General features: G+C 41.1%; 1 protein-coding gene across 1 annotated transcript; it reads left to right on the top strand.

Annotated features, from left to right (window-relative positions):
• The first annotated feature begins 1,806 nt into the window (after positions 1-1,806).
• col28a2a (collagen, type XXVIII, alpha 2a) lies at positions 1,807-21,304 on the top strand. The gene is made up of 36 exons (XM_061691782.1): positions 1,807-1,885; positions 1,977-2,114; positions 5,052-5,626; positions 6,204-6,224; positions 6,331-6,390; positions 7,843-7,896; positions 8,413-8,457; positions 8,540-8,566; positions 8,645-8,689; positions 8,773-8,817; positions 9,232-9,285; positions 11,139-11,207; positions 11,313-11,381; positions 11,536-11,604; positions 14,564-14,632; positions 15,616-15,684; positions 15,784-15,852; positions 15,997-16,065; positions 16,187-16,258; positions 16,341-16,409; positions 16,487-16,558; positions 16,669-16,737; positions 16,876-16,944; positions 17,042-17,110; positions 17,186-17,254; positions 17,340-17,408; positions 17,669-17,737; positions 17,829-17,897; positions 18,006-18,086; positions 18,225-18,260; positions 18,341-18,377; positions 18,775-19,332; positions 19,971-20,257; positions 20,346-20,598; positions 20,689-20,880; positions 20,964-21,304. The coding sequence occupies exons 2-36, from the start codon at positions 1,985-1,987 to the stop codon at positions 20,969-20,971; spliced, it is 3,687 nt and encodes a 1,228-aa protein (XP_061547766.1). The 5' UTR covers positions 1,807-1,885; positions 1,977-1,984; the 3' UTR covers positions 20,972-21,304.
• Positions 21,305-22,454: the final 1,150 nt, after the last annotated feature.

Here is a 22,454-nt window from a genome sequence, read left to right on the forward strand (position 1 = left end):
GGAAATCTAGAAACAATCTCATCTGAATTAAACTGAAAGGTGACCTCCAGCCTGGACAAATCACCAGTCAATCACTGGGATGACACGCAGAGGCAGGCAACCATTCACATCTACAGGTACAGTCATGGGTAAAAATATTGGCACACCTTCTCTCATTGTTATGGCATTAAAAAAATAGAAAAAAAAATGGTAATCCTAATTGACCTAAAACAGAAAGGTTTCGTCTGATTTCATGTCAGACAGTCAGGAAAAGAAAAGCGCATGTGTCTTTTTATACAGTCGTGGCTAAAAATATTGGCACCCCAGGGGTGACAATATTTTTAGCCATGACTGTATATACAATATACAGTATTGTGTAATTATGTAATCATCCAAACACTCAGGACTATAAAATAACTCAAGAGGTGGGTTTTTAAGAAGAGGCCATTATTTTTCACAACCAAGAAATGCTGTCACAGTACATATACAGTAAATGATGAATGGCCGCATGTTGTCGTTTATCACAGAGCAACAGGGTGGATTTTGCCAACCTATCATTCAGTGAAACATTCTTTTGTGTCAGAAAGTCTCCTCTAATTACTTCTCGCCTGCAGCTTTGCAATACAAAGCCTCCTCACCTGGAGCACAGTGGGCAGAAAGCTCCTTGAATCCATCGCCCGCAGTGTGCACTGGACCAACTGCAGTGGGAAGAGATCACCTCAAGGTCAGCTTCTGTCAGTTATGGTCATCTGTTGAGGTCAGAAGGTGAAAAGAAGGCCTGTAGCTATCTGTTTTCTTTGGGGGGTGAAAACAGTCTTTGGTTTTCAATATTGAATTTTTGAAGGAAGTAAAGTCAAGTTTACATTCCAAGTACCACAATACCTTCACCAACTTGTGTAATTGGATTAATTTAACACCTTCACCCTTTTACCCTATTTTCTCTAGACTGGACTGTTCTGATTTTAATGCAATGGTAACCAGGTCATTGCCCTCTTAACCTTTACAGTCCCCCAGCCTAGGAATGTGTGCTTCCATTTATTATAATTACTCTCATTTTACCAGTGGAGCACGAGCGACTTCAATTTTTGCTTTATTTGTTCATTACATTTATCGAATGTTTTGAGCGCTTCTACATGTAATACTATGTCTATCTGAAAAGCATGTAGTTTGCAGTGGTGTAAAGCTACACTACATCATACTGAGAGGCGTTTCTAATATTTTGCCCCTCACATACTGTACGTAGGTTAAAAGGCCCTGCGACTGACTCGCAACCAGTCCAGGGTTACCTGCCTGTCACCAAACTCGGATAGGCTCCAGCTCACCCTAATGTGACCCTAATTAGGACAGGCGCTATTAAAAAACACGGAAGGATGGATGTCTAAAAAGGTAACCAAAATATGTCAGAAACAACTACCACAGTGATGCATGTAGTTCTATGACAGTATCAATCAATTTGTAAATGGAGTTTTTGTGTTGGAACTCTCTAAAGTGTGCAGTGAAAATATATTTAACACCTTCTGTGAGCATTGAGTATTTTAGAATCAAAGGTTTTAACAACCCTTTTTCATACAACGTTCCATAGACTAAAGTGAGATAAAATATGTTAACTTGCAAAACTCCACCTTCAAAGCCATGATGGTTGGAAACATATTCCTGCCTTCTTAAGCCCTGAGGCGAGAGAGGGAGTCTGCATGCAAGCAAGAATCCATTGAATGTGGTTGGGTGGTTCTTCCTTATAAAAGGTGTGAGTACTCCAGCTTTTTCGACTGTCTGATTCAAAGAAGGACAACATTGCTGTTGCTGCTGATGGATGGGAAATGAGCTAAGTGGTGCTCTTCATGCAACCTGATCCTTTTGGTGGTCCTGCAGGTCCAAACAGCATCCTGAAATACTGCAACATCTCAAAGTAGGTTGAACAGTGAAGACTATTTGTTCACTATGGATACTTTCCATTGCATGTATTTATTATGTCATGGAAATGTCCTTTTTTCCAGTAGAGAAAAGGATGCTCCTCTCCTGTGAATCAGTGCTGTTGGCCACAGTACTGACTTGTGTCTGGGCTCAAGATCTGCATGATAACAGAAGAGCCAAATCCCGCACAAAACCACTGGCTGCAAATATTTATGATGGGCAAGGTAAGCAAAATGAAGAATATCTGTCTGTCTGTCTGTCTGTCTGTCTATCTATCTATCTATCTATCTATCTATCTATCTATCTATCTATCTATCTATCTATCTATCTATCTATCTATCTATCTATCTATCTCATGTAATTCATGAATTTGGAAAAGTCTTCCTTTACAGTGTAAGACAGTGTTTCCAAACCTTTATTTGTTGAGTTTACATGAGCAAAATCTCATGGTACACCACCAAAAAGTATACAGGCTGTATTGTATATTGAAATAATGTTGATTTACTCATGAATCGACTTAGTGTGAAATCTGGATCTGTTTAGTTGCACTCAAAGCTGTCATTCTCTTGTATGAATGGCAACTGGGGGAAACGAAGGTTACTTTTACCTACTGCCATCTAGTGGAAGAGTATTTAATTGTTCAGCCTGTCACGATCGTTGGTGGCATACAGTAGATAGATAAACAAATATACATTATTTGACGTGAATAAATACTTTTTGTGAGAATGAATGCTTAAATGGTAAATTAGATCATTTCCGACAGCACATCTAATGAGCTCTTATGGCCAAAGGAGGACAGTAATGCGTTACATTTACATACTGTTTCGTTTACTCAAGTCAATTTTGGGTAATTTACTCGTCAGTGAAGTTCTACTGCAACAAACTTTTTTACTTTTACTTGAGTATTTTTTGTGAAGAAGAAACACCACTTTTACACAATTACATCGAACTACATTTTGCACGCTACTTTTATTTTTCTCAATCCATTAATACCTTCGCAATCTATTTGTTCTGGTTAGTCGAAGAGACTTCTGCCTTGGGGGCTGTCACGTCTCTGTTTCACCAATCCAACATAACCACTAGCGACGTTCGACTCCATTTCACCAATCCGGCAGCCTGGCAGTCACATCACCACACATCTCTGCAGCCAGACACAGAAGCAATATTTTCAAAGTGACTTATTTACGTGAAGCATTGCAGAAACAATAGCCAAAACAACGGTGTGCAACCCGCAGTCAGATGATGCAGAACATCGCTGGTCTGACATTCACATTCAATCTCACATTCAATCAATATTTACCTTAACGACAACATAAAAAAAGAACAGCTACTGTATGTCATGCGCTATCATCTGTCTTCCCAAAAATGTCAACATTTCAGCCTACAAAAACTCCACGTTATAAGTGTAAACAAATAGTTAATTTAATTTAAGACCATTGTGGCTTTTATGGGTGGCACGGTGGAAGGCTTGTTAGCACATCAGCCTCACAGTTCTGAGGAGCGGGGTTCAAATCCTGGCCTCGTCGCCTGTGTGTAGTTTGCATGTTCTCCCCCTGCCTGCGTGGGTTTTCTCCGGGCACTCCGGTTTGCTCTCAAAAACATGCATGGTAGGTTAATTGAAGACTCTAAATTGCCCATAGGTGTGAATGTGAGTGTGAATGGTTGTTTGTCTATATGTGCCCTGCAATTGTCTGGCGTGGTGTACCATGGTGTACCCAGCCTCTCGCCCAGAGTCAGCTGTGATAGGCTCCAGCATGCCCGCGACCTTAGTGAGGATAAGCGGCACAGAAAATGGATGGATGGATGGATGTGGCTTTGATTTTGCCTTATCCATCCATCCATCCATTTTGTACCACTTATCCGAGGTCGGGTCGCGGGAGCAGTAGCTTTATCAGGAACGCCCAGACTTCCCTCCCCCCAGCCACTTCATCCAGCTCTTCCAGGGGGATACCGAGGCGTTCCCAGGCAAGCCAAAGGATGTAGTCTCTCCAGCCTGTCCTGGGTCGTCCCCGGGGTCTCCTCCCGGTAGGACGTGCCTGGAACACCTCACCAGGGAGGTGTCCGGGAGGCATCCGAGTCAGATGCCCCAACCACCTCATCTGGCTCCTCTCAATGTGGAGGAGCAGCGGCTCTACTCGGAGAGCTCGACTGGTCGACTGGTAAATCGAGTCCAACCCCTCTCGAGAGGACTGGTACCAGAGCCCAAGCTGTGCGTGGAGACGAGTCCGACTATATCTAGACGGAACTTCTCAACCTCACACACCAGCTCGGGCTCCTTCCCTGCCAGAGAGGTGACATTCCTCGTCCCTAGAGCCAGCTTCTGTAGCGGGGGATCACAGGTGGTGAGCCCATGGGAAGGGGGACCAACGTTACCCTTTTGGGCTGTGCCCATGGGTGCAGGCCCGTCCACCAGGCGCTCGCCTTCAAGTCCCACCTCCAGGCCTGGCTACAGAGGGGGGCCCCAGTGACCCGCGTCCAGGCAAGGGAAACCCGAGTCCATTTTTGGTCGTCATCATAAGGTGGTCTTTGAGCCGTGCTTTGTCTGGTCCCTCACCTAGGACCTGTTTGCCATGGGTGACCCTGCCAGGGCCATAAAGCCCCAGACAACTTAGCTCCTAGGATCATTGGGACACACAAACCCCTCCACCACGATAAGGTGACGGCTCAAGGAGGGGGATTTTGCCTTAATTCATTCATTTATAAAGCTGTTGTTTATGCCCGATGATAGCTGTGATTGGCTCCAGCACTCCCGCGACCCTTGTGAGAATAAGCAGCTCGGAAAATGGATGGATGGATGGATGGATGGATAGTTATATCGTTGGGCAGTATCTGAATTTGCACATTCTTATTTTATATTTTTGTCTATTTGATGTTCATGCATTGATTTAAAACATTTAAAAAATCTGAGGTTACTCACCAGTTACTCAGCACTAAAGTAGTTTTTTTTCACAGAATACTTTTACTTACGAAATAGGACTCACTCTTATTTGAGTCATATTATTCTAACGTAACAGTACTCTTACTTGAGTATAAATTTTGCCTTCTTTGCTCACGGCATGCTAATAGTGGTTGGGAACCACTGGTTTAAGTAACCATATTCGGTAACCTAACCCTGAGTAAAACGTGTTTGAAGAGATTCCGCATGTGTTCTCTTGATGCAGCCATCCTGGATGAGGACTGTAGCTTGGAGCTCTCCTTTCTACTGGACAGCTCTGAGAGTGCCAAAGACAACCATGAGCAGGAGAAGCAGTTTGCTATGAATTTGGTAGACAAACTCCAAGGTCTGAAACTGCAGACAGGCCGCAGTTTGAGCCTAAGGGTGGCCCTGCTCCAGTACAGCAGTACAGTCATCACAGAGCAAAGATTTAATGACTGGAGGGGCATAGAGAACTTCAAGAACCGCATTGCTCCCATTGTTTACATCGGCCATGGAACCTACACCACGTACGCCATCACCAACATGACCAAGATCTACCAAGAGGAATCCAGCCCGGGCAGCATTAAAGTAGCTGTGCTCCTCACTGATGGCTCCTCCCACCCGAGGAACCCGGATATTTTCTCTGCTGTCGCCGTGGCTAAGAACCAGGGCGTCCAGTTCTTCACTCTGGGCATTACCCGCACCGCCAATGAGCCCGTAAATGTGGCTCAGCTCCGCCTCCTCGCCAGCTCTCCTACATCCCACTTCCTTCACAATTTGCAAGACAAGGACATAGTTGAAAATATAGCCACTAAGATTGTGAGTATATAACATTACCTATTTAATATGTATAGTATTCACAGCAGACACATGGACAGACAATGAAAGAATAACTCTAAACTGTATAGCTCTGGTTTTTAAGTTTTTTACACTTGATTGATGAATTTGACTCCATGATCTTATCCAATATGTTGAATATGTTTTTCTTTTACATTCAACATGAGGGTTTTTTTTTTATTCAAGTGACATTTACTAATTTCCTACATTGTTATAGCTGAACAATATGCAACTATATCAATATCCATTTGATATCCAATATGCAGTATTACTCGACAATAGTTAAAATAGTTTTTAATGTGCTGCCAAAAAAAAATCACATGACACTTAAACCTATGTAAGAAACAAAACAAAAAGTAATTGTTGTGTATAGCAGTTTCTTACTACCTATTTTCTGTATTTATTATTAATTTTATTTAACTATACTGCTGTAAGTGAATTCCTCCTCAGGGGATCATTCAAATATTTTATGAAACTTAATCAATAAATGAACATACTTTGTTGTTTTGGTCTTTTATAAGGATACAATTGAAATTCTGTTGTTTGCTTTTATTTGCAGAGTGACCTGGCTGATGAAGGAGTAAGTACCGCTTCCCTACCAGTCGACACTCACATTATTGATTGCAATTTGGTTGAATTATACTGATTCTAAATCTATCATTATGTATTTTGTCTTTTTTTTTCAGTGCCCATTGACTCAGAAATGTGCCTGTGAGAAAGGCGAGAGGGGGCCCAGTGGGCCTGCGGTGAGTATTAACTTCTTTTGAAGTGTCATAACAGTCGACATGCCCTCAAGATGTTTTTTTTTTTTTTTTTTTTTTTTTTTTTAATCTATGGCAATTGCACGTGTTCAAACAATCGTGTTAAATGCTCGTTTTGTTACATTTTCAGTAGCTTGCAGGAATTTTACAAAAGCAATATATGCCAATTTTCCACTTCATCAGGTACATCTACAAAATCTAATGAGCTACAATACAGGAAGTGTTTCAAAAATTCAATTTTTCCAAAGATGATAATGCTCAGTTTTAGTTTAGTAACTTTCGGCGAGTTACTTTATACATTTTGATTATTATATTTAGCCAATGAGGGCAAGCTATCAGAAATGCCTCTCAGGTTGGGGCAGTACAACTGCAATAATAGAAAACAATGTAATACCTCTCACAGTGTCAAAATTGGGCAATATTATATTACCATCAAATGCACATCAAAGATCCATCCATCCTTTTCTATACAGCTTATACTGCTTACGGTTGCTTGGAACTGGAGCCTATCCCAGCCTACCACATCTGCCTCACAGTTCTAAGGAATGAGGTTCGAATCCCATCTCAGCCTTCCTCCAAAATTCCCAAAACATCCATGCTTAGGTTCATTGATGACTAAATTTGCCCATTAGTGTGGATGTGAGTTTGAATTGTTGTGTATCTACATGTGCTCTGCTATCGACCACTCCAGGGCATACCCCACGTCTCACCCAAAGTCAGCTGGGATAGGCTAACCATAATGAGGACAAGCAGTATAAAAATGGATTGTTTTGTTTTGTGTGTGTGTGTGTCCCAGTGCTCATAAGTGGGGTCCTAGACTTCAGCATGTGCAAGCCTATGCATTACTCGAGCCCTGGATGTGACATATTTAGTTTCCTTAGTGCATGATCGCACTGGATTTTCTCAACCTTGCACTTGCACCCCCACATTGAGATGCTTATGCAAACTTCTATTCAACTGGAAAATAATCATGCTGTGCTGACAGACAGCTGCACAACCATCAACCAGGTGCTTTCTCCATGGAGAGATTCTTCAAATTCTTCCACTCAGACAAGGCTGCTCCCATAATTGCTCTTATTGGTTTAATGGTTACGAACCAGCGATGTCTGGAGGATAGCAACTGACATACATCCAGGTGCGTCTCAACGCAATAACCCCCGGCCCCCACGGGCGAGACTACTCATGCCCCATTTATTGCTTTAGATGTCATATAGAAGTGACTCGTGGTGTCATCCATAAGTGTTGTGCACATATTTAGGCAACAGTATATTGATCTTTCCTCACGTTTGTTTTGATCCTCTGAGTCATCTGAGCTTCCCAAAAAAAAACATTTCTTTTCATGGCTATATGTGAATTCATTGTACCACAAGATCCAAAGAGTGAAACACCAGAACTGAGCCGCCAATTCTACAACCATGATTTTGTTTCCTTCTTCAGGGGAAGAAAGGTCGTCTAGGAGAAGAGGGAGCCCCCGGGCTGAAAGGGCAAAAGGTGTTTGCCTATTCATACAAATGGCTTGACCCTCTCGGCTGACAGGCTCTAAAGAAGTTATTTATACCTTTATCTCAGACTCAGGGTTCCACACCTGAGATCCATTTTTTAGTTTGGAGCAAGTTGTCTTGGGTTCGTTTTTCCAAGACTGGGAAATTATTATAAAGACATTTAGCAAATTAGTGTTAAAGTCACAGATTACCAGAATATACAGTATGTATTCCAAGTACAGATGCAATTTACAGTGTATACACTGGATATTCCCCAGGTTTCAGAGTATTAGGTATCCATTGTTAATCCAATGCCACTGTCCTAACATGGAAAAATGACATTTAGACATGCAAACAGTCATTTAGACAGACTTGTATATTTTCTTCACCTGCATTCAATCACATTCTGACTTAAACTAGCAATACATGTTTATGCTGTTTCTCAATGTTAACCTTACAATGACAAAAATTGTCCTATAACTCCTATCTATTGTGCTAATGACTCAGTATCATCGCGACATTTCAGGGTGAAGCAGGAATAAGTGGTCTACCCGGCCGGGACGGTGCTGAGGTAATTGAGCAAAACGTTCTGTTGAAACGTGCATATTTTTACTGTATATTACGCTTTAATAGCTAATCACATATATTTTCAGGGAAAATCAGGTTACAAAGGAGAGCAGGTGAGTCAAGATAACAGATGACTGGTAATTTTATAAAACACAGTTCATGTTTGCATGTACTTAGTAATCTATCCACAGGGTGAAAGGGGAGAGTGCGGCACTCCCGGAATCAAAGGAGACAGGGTACGAAAATGTGACAAACTTATCATAATATACTTTAATTATTATAATTTATGTGTATATTGTCATTATGTGACCTGCTGCAGGGTCCTGAGGGTTTGATTGGTGTAAGAGGACTTAGAGGACTGCAGGTCAGTAAATACTGAATAAGAAGAGATATAATCACAATACCGAATAGAACTCATGACTATGGCAATCGTCTTGTGCATGTAATTCTATATCACTCTTTCTGGCTTAATATTAGAATTACATTTCAGGCAACAAGTTACATATTCCAAATATAACATTACACCTGAGTAGGTGTCTATATGCGTGACATACAGTAAGCTACATTCTTGGCAAATTCTTAATCATAATCAAATGTTCTGATTTATACTTTTTTTGCTATGGTCTCTTTTTGTAATTTTGTTTACCTGGATGATTTGCCTACATTGCCAACATTAAACTGGTGTTCATATTGGACCCTACTTGATTCACAGTGAAGCAGTGGAAAAAACATCAGATACACACACTAGTTTTGAATTGCATGTTGTGTGTGTGTCCAGGGTCCACCAGGACCACATGGAGACATTGGACCAGAAGGCCCTCAGGGAAAGCACGTTAGTATCTTTTTTTTAATGACATAGAACCCCTTCTGTGACCTTTGAATTTCCTTTACTATAATGTTTAAGAAAAGGTTGAAGTTTTATTACCACCACTGCGTGTTAACATGCAGCACATAAAGTTGTTTGTCTCAGAAAAGACCCCTTGGGGAGCATTTGGTAATGTTCCCCTTCATAATTATAATAGTGAAGGAATGAACCCGAAAGAAATACCTCATGTTATTCCCAATGTCTTGTATCCACTTTCTAACATCAGGAAGTGCCTACAGCAACATCTTTAACAACGCCAACATAATGTACATTTAAAATACATGAAAAATTTGTGTATGCTCTCATGTCAGGACATGTCGACAGCATTTCCATAGACATAAATCATCCTGCTATGTATTGATGTATTTGGAAGTACCCTGGGAAGAAATGTGTTAATTTCAAAATGTTTTAATGTTTCATGGCTATAATTGAATACAGTACAGTAGAGATACAAGTGACTCGACGTTCTGCCAATTTTTTTCTTTGATATGCGGGCAAATCGTTGAGGTACAAGCACTGTTTGGTGGCAGTGAATTCAGCTCACTTCACAGCAGCAGTTTGACAACTAGTGAACATTTCTTCAAAAAAAGTTGCTTTTAAATAGCCCTTCCAATTGAAGTTTACTGTAAACTAAACAGTCTGTTAAGTCTCTTAACGTCTGCTAGCTTAATGCTAACACATATTGGGAAACGCCATAGACGTGCTAAGGAATAGCATCTATGGGGCGGTTTGTTATGTTTGTTATGTTGACAACGCTGGCTCGGGAGCGGAGAGGTAGACGGAGATCTTCACTCGTGACGTTGATAAGGTCAAGAAATTTGAATGACCGGATTTCAGGCCTCTTGGCAGAAAAATATCTGGAACTCAGGAATGCGTGGACGATTTTAATTCATATTTCACATGTTTACTGAGGCACCATAGAGCCAGTATTACATCCCAAATACTAGAAAAAGTTTGTTTGGTAAACTATGACACCTTTAAGCAATAGATAATTGAACACAAACGGTGGGGGAACACATTTAGACAGACCATACAACAATACTTATACATATATATAGTAAAAAAAACGAACTATTGCTGCAGATTACTAGACCATTTACAGTAGTTGTGAAACTATTCGTTTGTTTCTGCATGACTGTATTATACTGCCCCTTTGATGGCCAAGAGGCACCCACCAGAAGGAGCGGCCATAAATATATCAGGATGCGTGAACTGTTTAATTCTTTCCATTCTATTTAATTATTTTATTACTATATGTTTCATACAGTAAAGTTATTACGGAATGCTATTTTTTGTATTAAAAAAATATATTTTTTGTGGAGGCTGGAACGGATTAATGGCATTTCCATTCATTTCAATGGGGAAAGATGATTTGAGATAAGTCTCAAGTCACCACTGTACTCCGGTTGAGACATCACTCATGTTGTAATATTTACATTCATCATGTTGTAATATTTACATTTCTCTCACTTTTCTATGGAAGTTGTATCTTTGCAATTTGGGTTGGATAATAAGTTTAATACACAGGCTGAGTAACCAAACTGCACAATCACAATGATGTGGGATCTAATCCAACCACCATAGTCTCTAAAACATGCCGTAGGGTGAAACTGAATTTCTCTGAAATCTATGTACAGTAGCTGTTATTTTTTAGACCAAAGTTGTCGACGTTAAGTGCATTTTATCTTGTTATGCAATGACAGCCCTTTTCAGGTTACATAAGCGCTGAGACATTGAAACTTGACTGAAACTGACAGATTGAGTTCAAAACATGTATTGACCTGTAAGGAGACAACTGATAACCTACGTTTTGATGACAGGGAGAACGTGGACCACCCGGCCCTCCAGGTATTCAGGGAGAAACTGGCATTGGGATACCTGGACCAAAAGTATGTCACAGTCTTTTCTTTGGCTTAATCTATTTTATCTAGAGTGCTTTGCTTGCAGTTACATTTCTGAGCCTGTTAATACATCAAGTTCCTTACATTTTGTAGGGTGACATGGGATTCCAGGGCCGCCCAGGTCCTCCTGGTCCTGCAGGCCTTGGGGCACATGGTCCACCAGTGAGTTTGGACTTATTTTCTTTAATGAATTTTATTGTAAAATGAATCCTACACGTATATTTCTGTGACAGGAAATTCTTGAATGAACGCTCTATGTCTGATACTGTATGAGCAATTATGTTGTTGTTTTTTTTGTTGTTGTTTTTTTTTACAGGGACCTCAAGGGCCACAAGGTGTTCAAGGGGAAAAAGGACCCACGGGTGAGGGCCTTCCTGGACCAAAGGTACAGTATTATGGAGCATTACACTGCAATTGTAAGGTCAAACACCATCCATTCCAGGATGCTGGTTAACCTCAGATTTTTTTGAATTTAGAATTCATTTTACCATAGGAAATAATGGGAAAAGAGTTGATCTATTAAACTATCCAGGTAATGTCTAGTATCAGTGTACAAACAGTGGTTGGTTCTATGGTTACCAAATTTTTGCTCTTTTTCAAGGCGGGGCATCACAGACAAATTCCACAGGAGAGCCAAAGAAAAATCAAGAAACACTTGTGAAGTTAGGTGGTTACTAGACTTTACACCGATTTTATCGGCCTGATCGGTATCGGCTGATATTTAGCATTTTATGCTGATCGGCTGATCGGCTTTAATGTCATAATTCGCCGATCCGATCAATGACGTCATTGATCGGCTCCGCAAAAAACATTTACTGCGCGTCACCACGTGCACAGTATATTTGAATCCAAAAGCTAGTTTATTTTTAGCCTTGTCGCGTGTCTTTTGACGTAGTATTGGAAATATCAATATAATATACCAAAAAGTTATTTAAAAAATAATAATAATAAACATGTCGGCGGTGTGGAACAGACAACACATTTGAGACAGACAACACGTAATGTCCGGATCAAACTACAAGACAAATTTGCTCTTTCACGATTGCACTGTCAGAGTACTGCGATAAAATCTTGTATTCCAATACCACCGCATCCGGTTTTTTACGATCATTGGGCTTTATCTTGTCAACTCAAATGCGACCGGATACCCTCGTTACCGTGGCGACGACAACAAGAGTGGAGCGCGCCGACTGTATTATAAAAACAAAATGGGGGAAAACGTGTGTTGGTGGTCACCGGTGCTCCGGACAGGAGAGGACGTTCGTTTAAGGCTTGCTTGACGTATGTTCACGGACTTTTAATACGCTAAAGCTCACAAGCAGGCAATAAAACATTTTGTAGCCTAGCAAGCTACTGCTAGTACTGACGGTTGTATGTAAACATGCCGGGGTTCTGTCGAATCATGCTCTAAAGTTTCGGTGTGGGTGAAGTAATAAGTAATACTTATACTTAAGTAATAATAATAAGTAGTAAGTAATAAAGTTAGTAAGTTAGCACCCGTTATTTCTGTCATGTAATGTTGGTTTGACCTGACTGATTAGAATACACGATCTGACTAGAGCAGTGGTATCCAGCCTTTATGCAGCCAAGGAACATATTTTACAATTGAAAGATCTCACGGCACACCAACAAACAAAAATGTCACAAAAGGAGGATACATTAATTACTGTATTTACTTCCTGCCATCTAGTAGAAGACCATTCATTTGTGTCTGTCACTATGCCTCGCTGGTCATTTAAATAGACACATTCCTCCATCTTGTGATCGGATCAGTGATCGGTTATTGGTTTTTTTTTAAACTCGCTGATCGGTGATCGGCCCCAAAAATCCTGATCGCGTAAAGGCTAGTGGTTACTGAGCTTAACTTTCAAAGATATGCTGAAGTAGCTCGAGATTTGCTGAGATCCTGCATAACATCTTGCACAACAAACAAACTGGGTTTTTCTGTGACTGCAGAGATTTTTTTTCCCCCGAAAATCATTTTGCATTAACTCAGAATTGGATGACCTCAGAAGTATTTGAATTAGAGGTTCTACACAGCTTTTTCTTAATTCATTTTCAAAGCCAATTGAAGTAACGTGTGATGTTGGAACATCAACTTTTTGTGGATCTACTGGAGGCGGCACGGTGAACAACTGGTTTGCACATCGGCCTCACAGTTCTGAGGACCCGGGTTCAAACCAAGACTCCCCTGTGTTGAGTTTGCATGTTCTCCCCATGCCTGCGTGGGTTTTCTCCGGGTACTCCGATTTTATCCCACATCCCAAAACCATGCATGGTAGGTTATTTAAAAACTCTAAATTGCCCATAGGTGTGAATGTGAGTGCGGATGGTTGTTTGTTTATATGATTGATATACGATTGGATGCCGACCAGTTCAGGGTGTACCCCGCCTCTCGCCCAGAGTTAGCTGAGATAGGCGCCAGCATGCCTGTGACCCTATTGAGAATAAGCGGTACGGAAAATGGATGGATGGACGGATCTACTGGGATTCATTGTTTAGTTCATGACCCGCATGACGTCAAACCCACTTCTTACTTCCAACCCACTGGCTCACAAATCAGGCGTTCACTCAATCATTACAACATGATATGTGTCTGTGTGTTCAGCCTTGTCCTGCTGTAACATGCTGCATTGCTGTACACTATTTTATAATGTATTCTGCAAAAAGTTAATTCTGGAGGCGTTTGCAACAAAAAAGATCGACCAGGAACAATATGAAATGATGGATATAAATCTTACTGTTTAATGACATAGTATGCTTCCAACCTCAGTTAAATGCCAATGATTAATATTACTTTTACCAAAGTTTCCGGCCTTTATTACAAGACGGCACATGTATCGACATTTGTCACTGAGTGGGGATTATTTATGTGGAAATAAAAGAAGACATTTATTTGTCAAATGAAATACTGAAATAATACTAGAAATGTCCTCAAGCAAGTACACATCTGTTTGACCCAAGCTAGACTTCCTTAGCTGGGTTTTATAGGTTTTATTCCTCAGCTGCACAGCCTCCTCAAATAAGCCACGCACACATTCACATACTAATGCACAAGTTTCCCAAGCATTTCATTACACTAGCTGCCATCTGCTTGTTCTTTACATCTACTTTTCATTGGTATTGGAAAAATCCCACTCCAGGGGAATCATCTTGGTACGAAAGGAAAAATAAATACTAACTTCCATTCCTTTCAGCTAGGATCATTTGAATGAAGTGGGTAACAGGAGCCAACACGCTCCTCTTCATAACCATCTCAGTGGAGAACAATATGAATTTGGCAAGGACCCAATAAATATCAAGTGGTTGTGATGTAACTAACATGGCATGATTTTACTCCATAGGGGGATCGTGGGCTTCCAGGACCGAGGGGATCGAGAGGACAACAGGGTGCAGGAATTAAAGGAGAACAGGTAAATTAATACCATTATATCATAAACCTACTACATGCCCAATGTCAACTGCATGTATATAAAGAAATATAATAGCTACAAGACATCTTTTGGACTGAAATGTCCACAATATATTCACATTCGGCACAGTGACCGACTGGTTAGCACATCTGCCTCACAATTCTGAGGACCGGGGTTCAAATCTCAGCCGCGCCTGTGTGGAGTTTGCATGTTCTCCCCGTGCCTGTGTGGGTTTTCTCCAGGCACTTTTTCCTCCCACATCCCAAAAACATGCATGCTAGGTTTATTGAAGACTAAATTGCCTGTAGGTGTGAATGGTTGTTTGTTTCTATGTGCCCTGCGATTGGCTGGGTTCAGGGTGTACCCTGCCTCTCGCCCGAAGATAGCTGGGATAGGCTCCAGCATGCCCGCGACTCTTGTGAGGATAAAGCGGTACCGGAAATGGATGGATGGATATATCTATCACCAACATTTAAAATTATGGCTCATGCCCCTTTTTATGCTGTACCTTAAAGAACCCAAATACATACAGACTTAGATTCACTTGGTACAAAAATATCCACAATACCAAACTTTATATTCAATTATAGTACAGCTATGAGGCTTAAAATGAACACATTTTGAGATATACAGGAAAAAAACAAATTTGGACTTTTGCGTGGCCAGTGGTATTTTGAAGAGTATATGTACCAAATTTACACTCGCCTGAATTTGGTGCGGGCGGCGTGGGTTCAGTTCTCACTCAGTGACGGTGTGAATGTGAAAGCAAAGGGTTGTCCTGTGTCTATATGTGCCCTGCGACTGACTGGCGACCAGTTCAGGGTGTCGTCCACGTTTCGCCCGAAGTCAGCTGGGATGGGTTCCAGCGCCCCGGTACCCTGAACAGGATATGCGGTGTTGAGAATGGATGGATGTATCAAATTTCATGCTTGTATTACCATTTGAACAATTCTTTCATTTATGACTTTGATGCTTTCCTTCAGGGGGAACTGGGTCCCCCAGGTCCTCCAGGGCCCACTGGGCTGACAGGAGTGGGCATACAAGGAGAGAAGGTCAGCAAACCGATTTACATTTTCATCAGTTCACACCCTAAACACATGTACTTAACAGTTGGGATTGCTAAAATTAAATACTAACTTCCATTCCTCCAGGGAGTTGAGGGTCCAAGGGGTCCACCAGGAGTAAGAGGGCTTCCAGGAGAGGGTTTGCCTGGACCCAAGGTTTGTGGACATAGTTCTCAAAATGCATGCTCAAAATGCATGCGTTGGTCCCTAACACAACTATCATACTATATATAAACAATAAATGTGCACGCTACGTTCTTTATATCGTTTTTGAGGAACAACGTCTGTTTCTTTTTCTAGGGGGACCAAGGTTTACCTGGAGAACAGGGATCTCCAGGAGAGAGAGGCATTGGTGAATCTGGTCCAAAGGTGAGACAACTACTCATCAAAATGTCCTTACTTTTAAATTGACTATGATATCATTTAGCTCATACTGTATTCAACAATGTAGTGCATCTATCCAGTATCCAATGATGTTGTATTGACATAGGGAGAACCTGGATCTGCTGGTTTAGGTGGCTTACCTGGTCTTCCAGGAGAAGATGGGGGGCCAGGGCAGAAGGTGCAGAACATTACGCCAACTCTAGCTCTAACCTAACTAACTAAAAAGGGGTTTGTATCTCATCGACATTTTGAACTCTTAGGGGGAGCCTGGGTTACCAGGTTCAAGAGGTTCTGAGGGACCTCCAGGAATTGGGACTCAAGGAGAGAAGGTTTGCATTTTGGTTTTGGTACTTAATGTTTAACCTCAACACAGATCATTTACACTATGTTTTGTAATCCTTCAAAGGGGGACCAGGGTCTGAGGGGTGTCCGAGGGTTACATGGACCTCCGGGGATCTCAGGACACTCTGGTCCAAAGGTACGAAACAAAGAATCATGAATTAAATAATCAATGTGACAATGTTTCCATCATAGTAACGAGAACTTCTACAAACTAGCTCATGTTCTTTGCCAACTACCACTTGCTAGGGTGAACGTGGGGTACCAGGTCACCAGGGCATTCCAGGGCAACCAGGACGATCCATAACTGGTCCAAAGGTGAATAACCTAACATTTATTATCGAGCCACACTGTAAGACACATTTTAGTTAACAAGAAGCACTTGTGAAGCACTGTTATTCAAATGCACTGAAAACATTACTTATCAGTAGTATGGCTTCAATTTCACGTCTTCAGGGAGATCTAGGTCCCTCTGGTCCACCAGGACCAATTGGGGAAACAGGCCTTGGACTTCCAGGTCCAAAGGTAAACTCGACTGCTATAATTTAGTGTTTTACGAAACGAATAAAGTGCATCTGGATTATGTTGTTGAAATCATCTCAACTGGGTTTTGTTCCACCAGGGTGATAGAGGTTATACTGGTCCACATGGTCAACCTGGGCCAAAAGGAGAAGGCACCCCAGGACCTTTGGTTTGTACCATCAAAGCATGATGCCCCTTAACCTGCCTTTGGTATTGTTAACAAGTAGACATGTTTCTTTTGCAGGGCCCCCCAGGAATTCCAGGTTTACCAGGAGAACCAGGCCCAGAGGGTATAGGAATTCCCGGACCGAAGGTTTCACTCTATATATTGATCGTTTGACATGGATTGGTGTATGTTTAAAAAAAAAAAAAGTTTGGTTGTGTCATGTATATTCCAGGGTGACATTGGATTTCGAGGATTGCCAGGTTTACCTGGCCCACCTGGAGAGGGAATACAAGGACCCCCAGTAAGATTATTACTTGGTTATTTCATACATATTTTCTACAAACTGTGTGATTGCTGATATTTTCCAACAAAAACATGATTTAATAAAGGAGAACATTCACATTACTTAAATAATCCTGCACAAGATTGTTAAAATGTACTGTTCTTTCTGCATTCACACAGAATTTCTTTGGCTACTGCCATTTCTAGTCCTGGTAATCACTAGAGTCTGATTCATTGATTGATTGATTTTTTTTTTTTTTTTTTTTAATGTGTTTCAAGGGTAATGTTGGGAGGGCAGGACCTCCTGGCCCAAATGGACCACCAGGAGTGGGTATTCAAGGACCAAAGGTACAGGCTACCACCAATTCCCATCCTAATTTTTTACAGGACTTAGACTTGCTAACTTTAATTTAATGTTTATCTACCAATTTAACTTCAGGGGGATCCTGGAGCCCAAGGTATGACCGGACCAAGAGGGCCGAGAGGAGATGGGTTCCCTGGATCTAAAGTAAGAGTTTTCTTCTCTTCTTCATCTTTTTTTATGACTGTTGCATATATGGCCTACTGTATCTGATTGCTTGACCTCGGACTGATTAGATATCCATTGTTGATACAGGGTGACCGTGGGTCTCAGGGTGAGAGGGGAATGAAAGGTGCAAAGGGAGACCTGGGAGATCCAGGAGTGCCTGGCGAAGCAGTATGTAAAAATAGACTTTGATCAATATGCTTATGTCCAATAGATAGATTTGAATAATTATCTTTAGTAGAGATAACTATGATATGTTTGTGAAAGTTCATCAAACAGTCAAAACTGTGATGTTTCATAAAATAACAGGGAAAACCAGGAACAAAAGGAGACGCGGGCCTCACAGTAAGTTTATTTTAATCCCTTTCTGAATGTTCTGACAAAGAGTAGATATTTAGTTTTAATGAAATGTGTTTGTTTTTCAGCGAGAGGACATTATTAAACTCATTAAAGAAATATGTGGTAAGTGTGAGTCAAATTAATGTGTCTGTATTAGGAAAACAGTGAAATAAATGTACACTCCAGTCCAAATAAAGAGGGGGCAGCATATTGCATATAAAAATATGACTCTTATAAAAATCATAAATTTTACAACATGTCCAAGCTCCTCAGAGTAACAATGAAAATAAACACATAGTTTATTCAGATTAAATTCTTGTAAACCAACTTTAGTGGATACTGTACATTTGGAATATATTCGCGAGATACATGACTATCTACTACTACTACTACTTTAACTTACCTTACTTAAACTGGCGACTACTTTAACCTGCAGAATGTTTATCAAATGAAATGACATACTGTTGAGCCCTTTTGATGTACAGTAGGCAATGTTCAAGGTGTGTTTTGTTGTTGTCAGGATGTGGCGTCAAGTGTAAAGAAAGGCCAATGGAACTCGTCTTTGTGATCGACAGCTCAGAGAGTGTTGGCCCTGACAATTTTGAAATCATCAAAGATTTTGTCACCAGGCTGGTGGACCGGACCACGGTGGGACGCAATGCAACGAGAATCGGCCTTGTCCTCTACAGTCTGGATGTCCATTTGGAGTTCAACTTGGTCCGCTACACGAACAAACAGGATGTGAAGCAGGCGATCCGAAAGATGCCTTACATGGGGGAGGGTACCTATACTGGCACCGCCATAAGAAAAGCCACACAGGATGCTTTCTACAGCGCCCGGCCCGGGGTCAGGAAGGTCGCCATCGTCATCACCGACGGTCAGACTGACAAGCGAGAGCCCGTTAAACTTGATATTGCCGTGAGAGAGGCTCATGCAGCAAATATTGAGATGTACGCTCTGGGGATCGTCAATTCCTCGGATCTGACGCAGTCGGAGTTTCTGAGAGAACTCAACCTCATTGCCTCTGACCCTGATAGTGAACACATGTACCTTATTGATGACTTCAACACTTTGCCAGGTGATAATGGAATGTTGTGATAGTTGTTCTGAAAAGCATTACACTCTCTAAACTCAGGACAACAACAATGTGAACATCGCGGCTTGAGACCAAGCCCTGCTGCAAATAGTGAAAATCTGCAAGCCACTTCCCGCAAAAAGTTTAGAATTGGCTATAGATACCACAAGATGGCGGCAAAGCACTACTTTTGTCCACACAAAGCTCCTCAACTCACTTCAACTTAGTTCCTCGGCATCAAGATGCCTCAAGTTGGCGAAAAAGCATTATTTTGTTTTAAATGAAGCTCCTCAACTAAATTCAACATAGTTTCTTGGCTCCAAGATGCCACAAGACAGGAGCAAATAAATACTTTCCTTGCTTTGGCCTGGGCAGTAATACGGTGAATATGGGAGTTTTTCAACAATTAACAGAGGATAGGTAAAAGAAAAAACTGTGATTATGTGAATACGCGAATATACAGGGGTTCACTGTTGTGCACTTCCTTTTGCCTCATTTGCTTCGACACCCAATTCATCAACAATCAATTTCACACAACAGCATTCCAAGCAATCAATTAATCGATGATTATGTCCATTCTACATTAAACAATACCTGAAAGTGTATGAAATATTTTTTCATCTGTTATTTTCTGCTTTCAGCACTGGAGTCTAAAGTCATCAGCCAGTTCTGCGAGGATGAAAATGGTGCCCTCATCTATAATCGCATTGCAAACGGGCACTGGAATGGCAACAATGGACTCAATATTAATGGTAATAATGGATATGGACAGCATAGCAATGGATACAACAATGGCTATGGAAAAAACAAGAATGAAGTAAATGGGAATGGTTACCAAGAGGCGGTCACAAATGTGAGACGTACCAACAGCCGAGGCCGTGGGGACACTTTCGCACTGCCCATCAGTGCTGATCCACTCCCTAGTCAGGTCATTCCCAGGATTATTTGTTTTTACAAATACTGACATCAGAAATAAACAAAATACTGAAATGGTCTTGGATTTTTGTCTCACTCAGATGGAAGAAGACGAAGACGGTGAAGATTTAGACTTGAGGGCCCATGTGAGGGCCAGCGGCAGCGTGGTTGTAGTGAACAAAACAGCCTCTTTGTTACATGTGAAGGAACGCGCTGTCTCCAATGAGGCAGTCTTATCACCTTCATCATCTTCATCATCCTCCTCCGCTGCAGGATCTTCATCTAAACTGGGTTCCAGTTCTTCCTTAAATTCTAATCAGCTGCAGGCAGTAGCAAGTCCAGTACTTCCTGAAGGTGAGTACTGCATGCAGTTAAACTCACATGCCATAGTATGCATTAAAAAAAATTGTTTTAAAAAAAATCAAATTTGTTTTTCTTCTTTAGAAGTTGCACTTCGCGATCCCCGCTGTAACCTCAGTTTGGACCAAGGCACCTGCAGATCATACAACATCCGCTGGTATTATGATAAGCAGGCTAATTCATGCGCACAATTTTGGTATGGAGGCTGCGCTGGAAATGACAATCGATTTGAAACCGAAGATGAATGCAGGAAGACTTGTGTTATATTGAAGACAGGTATTCAAGATGTTTAACAGCAAATATGTACATTCACTGAATAATTTATGATCCTTGACTAATGTCTGTTCTGATTCTCCCAGCAGGATAAAAGTAAAAGAAGAAATGTGGAAAGTTTACAATACAATCAATGTATGGTGACATTTTTTTTTTTATATATATCCAAGCAAGATATGGCATATTGCTGATTCAAGCGAGTAAATGACTGACATTTTGAATTTGAAAAAGAAAATACTAATATAATTCCTGGTCAACGTGACACTATCTAAGCTCTACTAGACGCTATACATACAGCATCTTTACATCTCTGAGCAATATGCTTTACTTTGACTGAAATCTACACTGCGCGATAACAATAGTGAGACATTTCTTTGTATTGTTTTATTTCAGTGTCTGGTGTCAAGTTGTAATTGGCAGCTGCAATATAGGTACACTTATTTTTAAGTAATGTGGAGAAGTCTACTGAAGTTGTCATTAGGCGAGATGTGATCCTGCTCTCCTTTTCAATGTGTTTATAATCCCTCCATGAAACATGTCACAGTTTGGGCTGTGTGTGACTGTTTTAATAAATGTCTTTATTTGTGTTTTTATTAATAAAAGAATAAAACTGTTGTCAGTGTGTTTGTTTTTATCCACAGTTGCTGTGTCAGCCCCTTTGCCCTTTTTGCAAATAAACATACTGTAGTTGGTAATTTATGACGAAATTAACACCACACACACACCATGAAGACAAAAAAGAAAATGTGTTTTTTGATCTGGAGAATATAGGATAAATTGAGTCAAATAATCGCAACAAAGTGGCAAATAAGGCAAATAGAGCAACCTAGCAGCATTGAAGTGGCAGCTGAATACAGTAATTTTACCATCCATCCATTTTCTGAGCCGCTTTTCCTCACTAGGGTCGCGGGCGTCCTGGAGCCTATCCCAGCTGTCATCGGGCAGGAGGCGGGGTACACCCTGAACTGGTTGCCAGCCAATCGCAGGGCACATACAAACAAACAACCATTCGCACTCACAGTCACGCCTACGGGCAATTTTAGAGTCTCCAATTAATGCATGTTTTTGGGATGTGGGAGGAAACCGGAGTGCCCGGAGAAAAGCCACGCAGACACGGGGAGAACATGCAAACTCCACACAGGCGGGGTCGGGGATTAAACCCGGGTCCTCAGAACTGTGAGGCTGACGCTCTAACCAGTCGTCCACCGTGTCGCCAGTAATTTTACCACTGGAGCAATTATTTTCACGCAAACTGAAAATCTGATATTTTGGTGAAAAAAAAACATTAGAACCTCTCTGTGCACCTAATTGGGTATATAAAAAGGTTAAATAATATCATTTACAAAAGTAATTCTCAGTTTTTATTGACAGTAATTAACAACTACTATTTACATGTACATTAATTTTGCCCCCACCTTTACGCCACCCCTGCAAGTGGAGTAATATTTATTTAGTGTCAATCGATTATCAGCAATGTACTATATTCTTATTAATTAGTTAAAAGTTGACAAATAGTATTGAAATACTATTTTAACACATCTAATGGTCTGTAGCCACAGTCTCCTAATTTGTCTCCT

The sequence above is a fragment of the Phycodurus eques genome, chromosome 12, assembly GCF_024500275.1.
Source record: "Phycodurus eques isolate BA_2022a chromosome 12, UOR_Pequ_1.1, whole genome shotgun sequence".
Lineage (NCBI taxonomy): Eukaryota > Metazoa > Chordata > Actinopteri > Syngnathiformes > Syngnathidae > Phycodurus > Phycodurus eques.

Bases quoted from the DNA above. Each gene is read 5' to 3' on its own strand.
- col28a2a (XM_061691782.1), top strand. From the start codon at position 1,985: ATGCTCCTCTCCTGTGAATCAGTGCTGTTGGCCACAGTACTGACTTGT. The intron at 5,627-6,203 runs GTGAGTATATAA...TTTTATTTGCAG, and splicing joins AAAATATAGCCACTAAGATT to AGTGACCTGGCTGATGAAGG. The intron at 17,111-17,185 runs GTTTGTACCATC...TTTCTTTTGCAG, and splicing joins AAGGCACCCCAGGACCTTTG to GGCCCCCCAGGAATTCCAGG.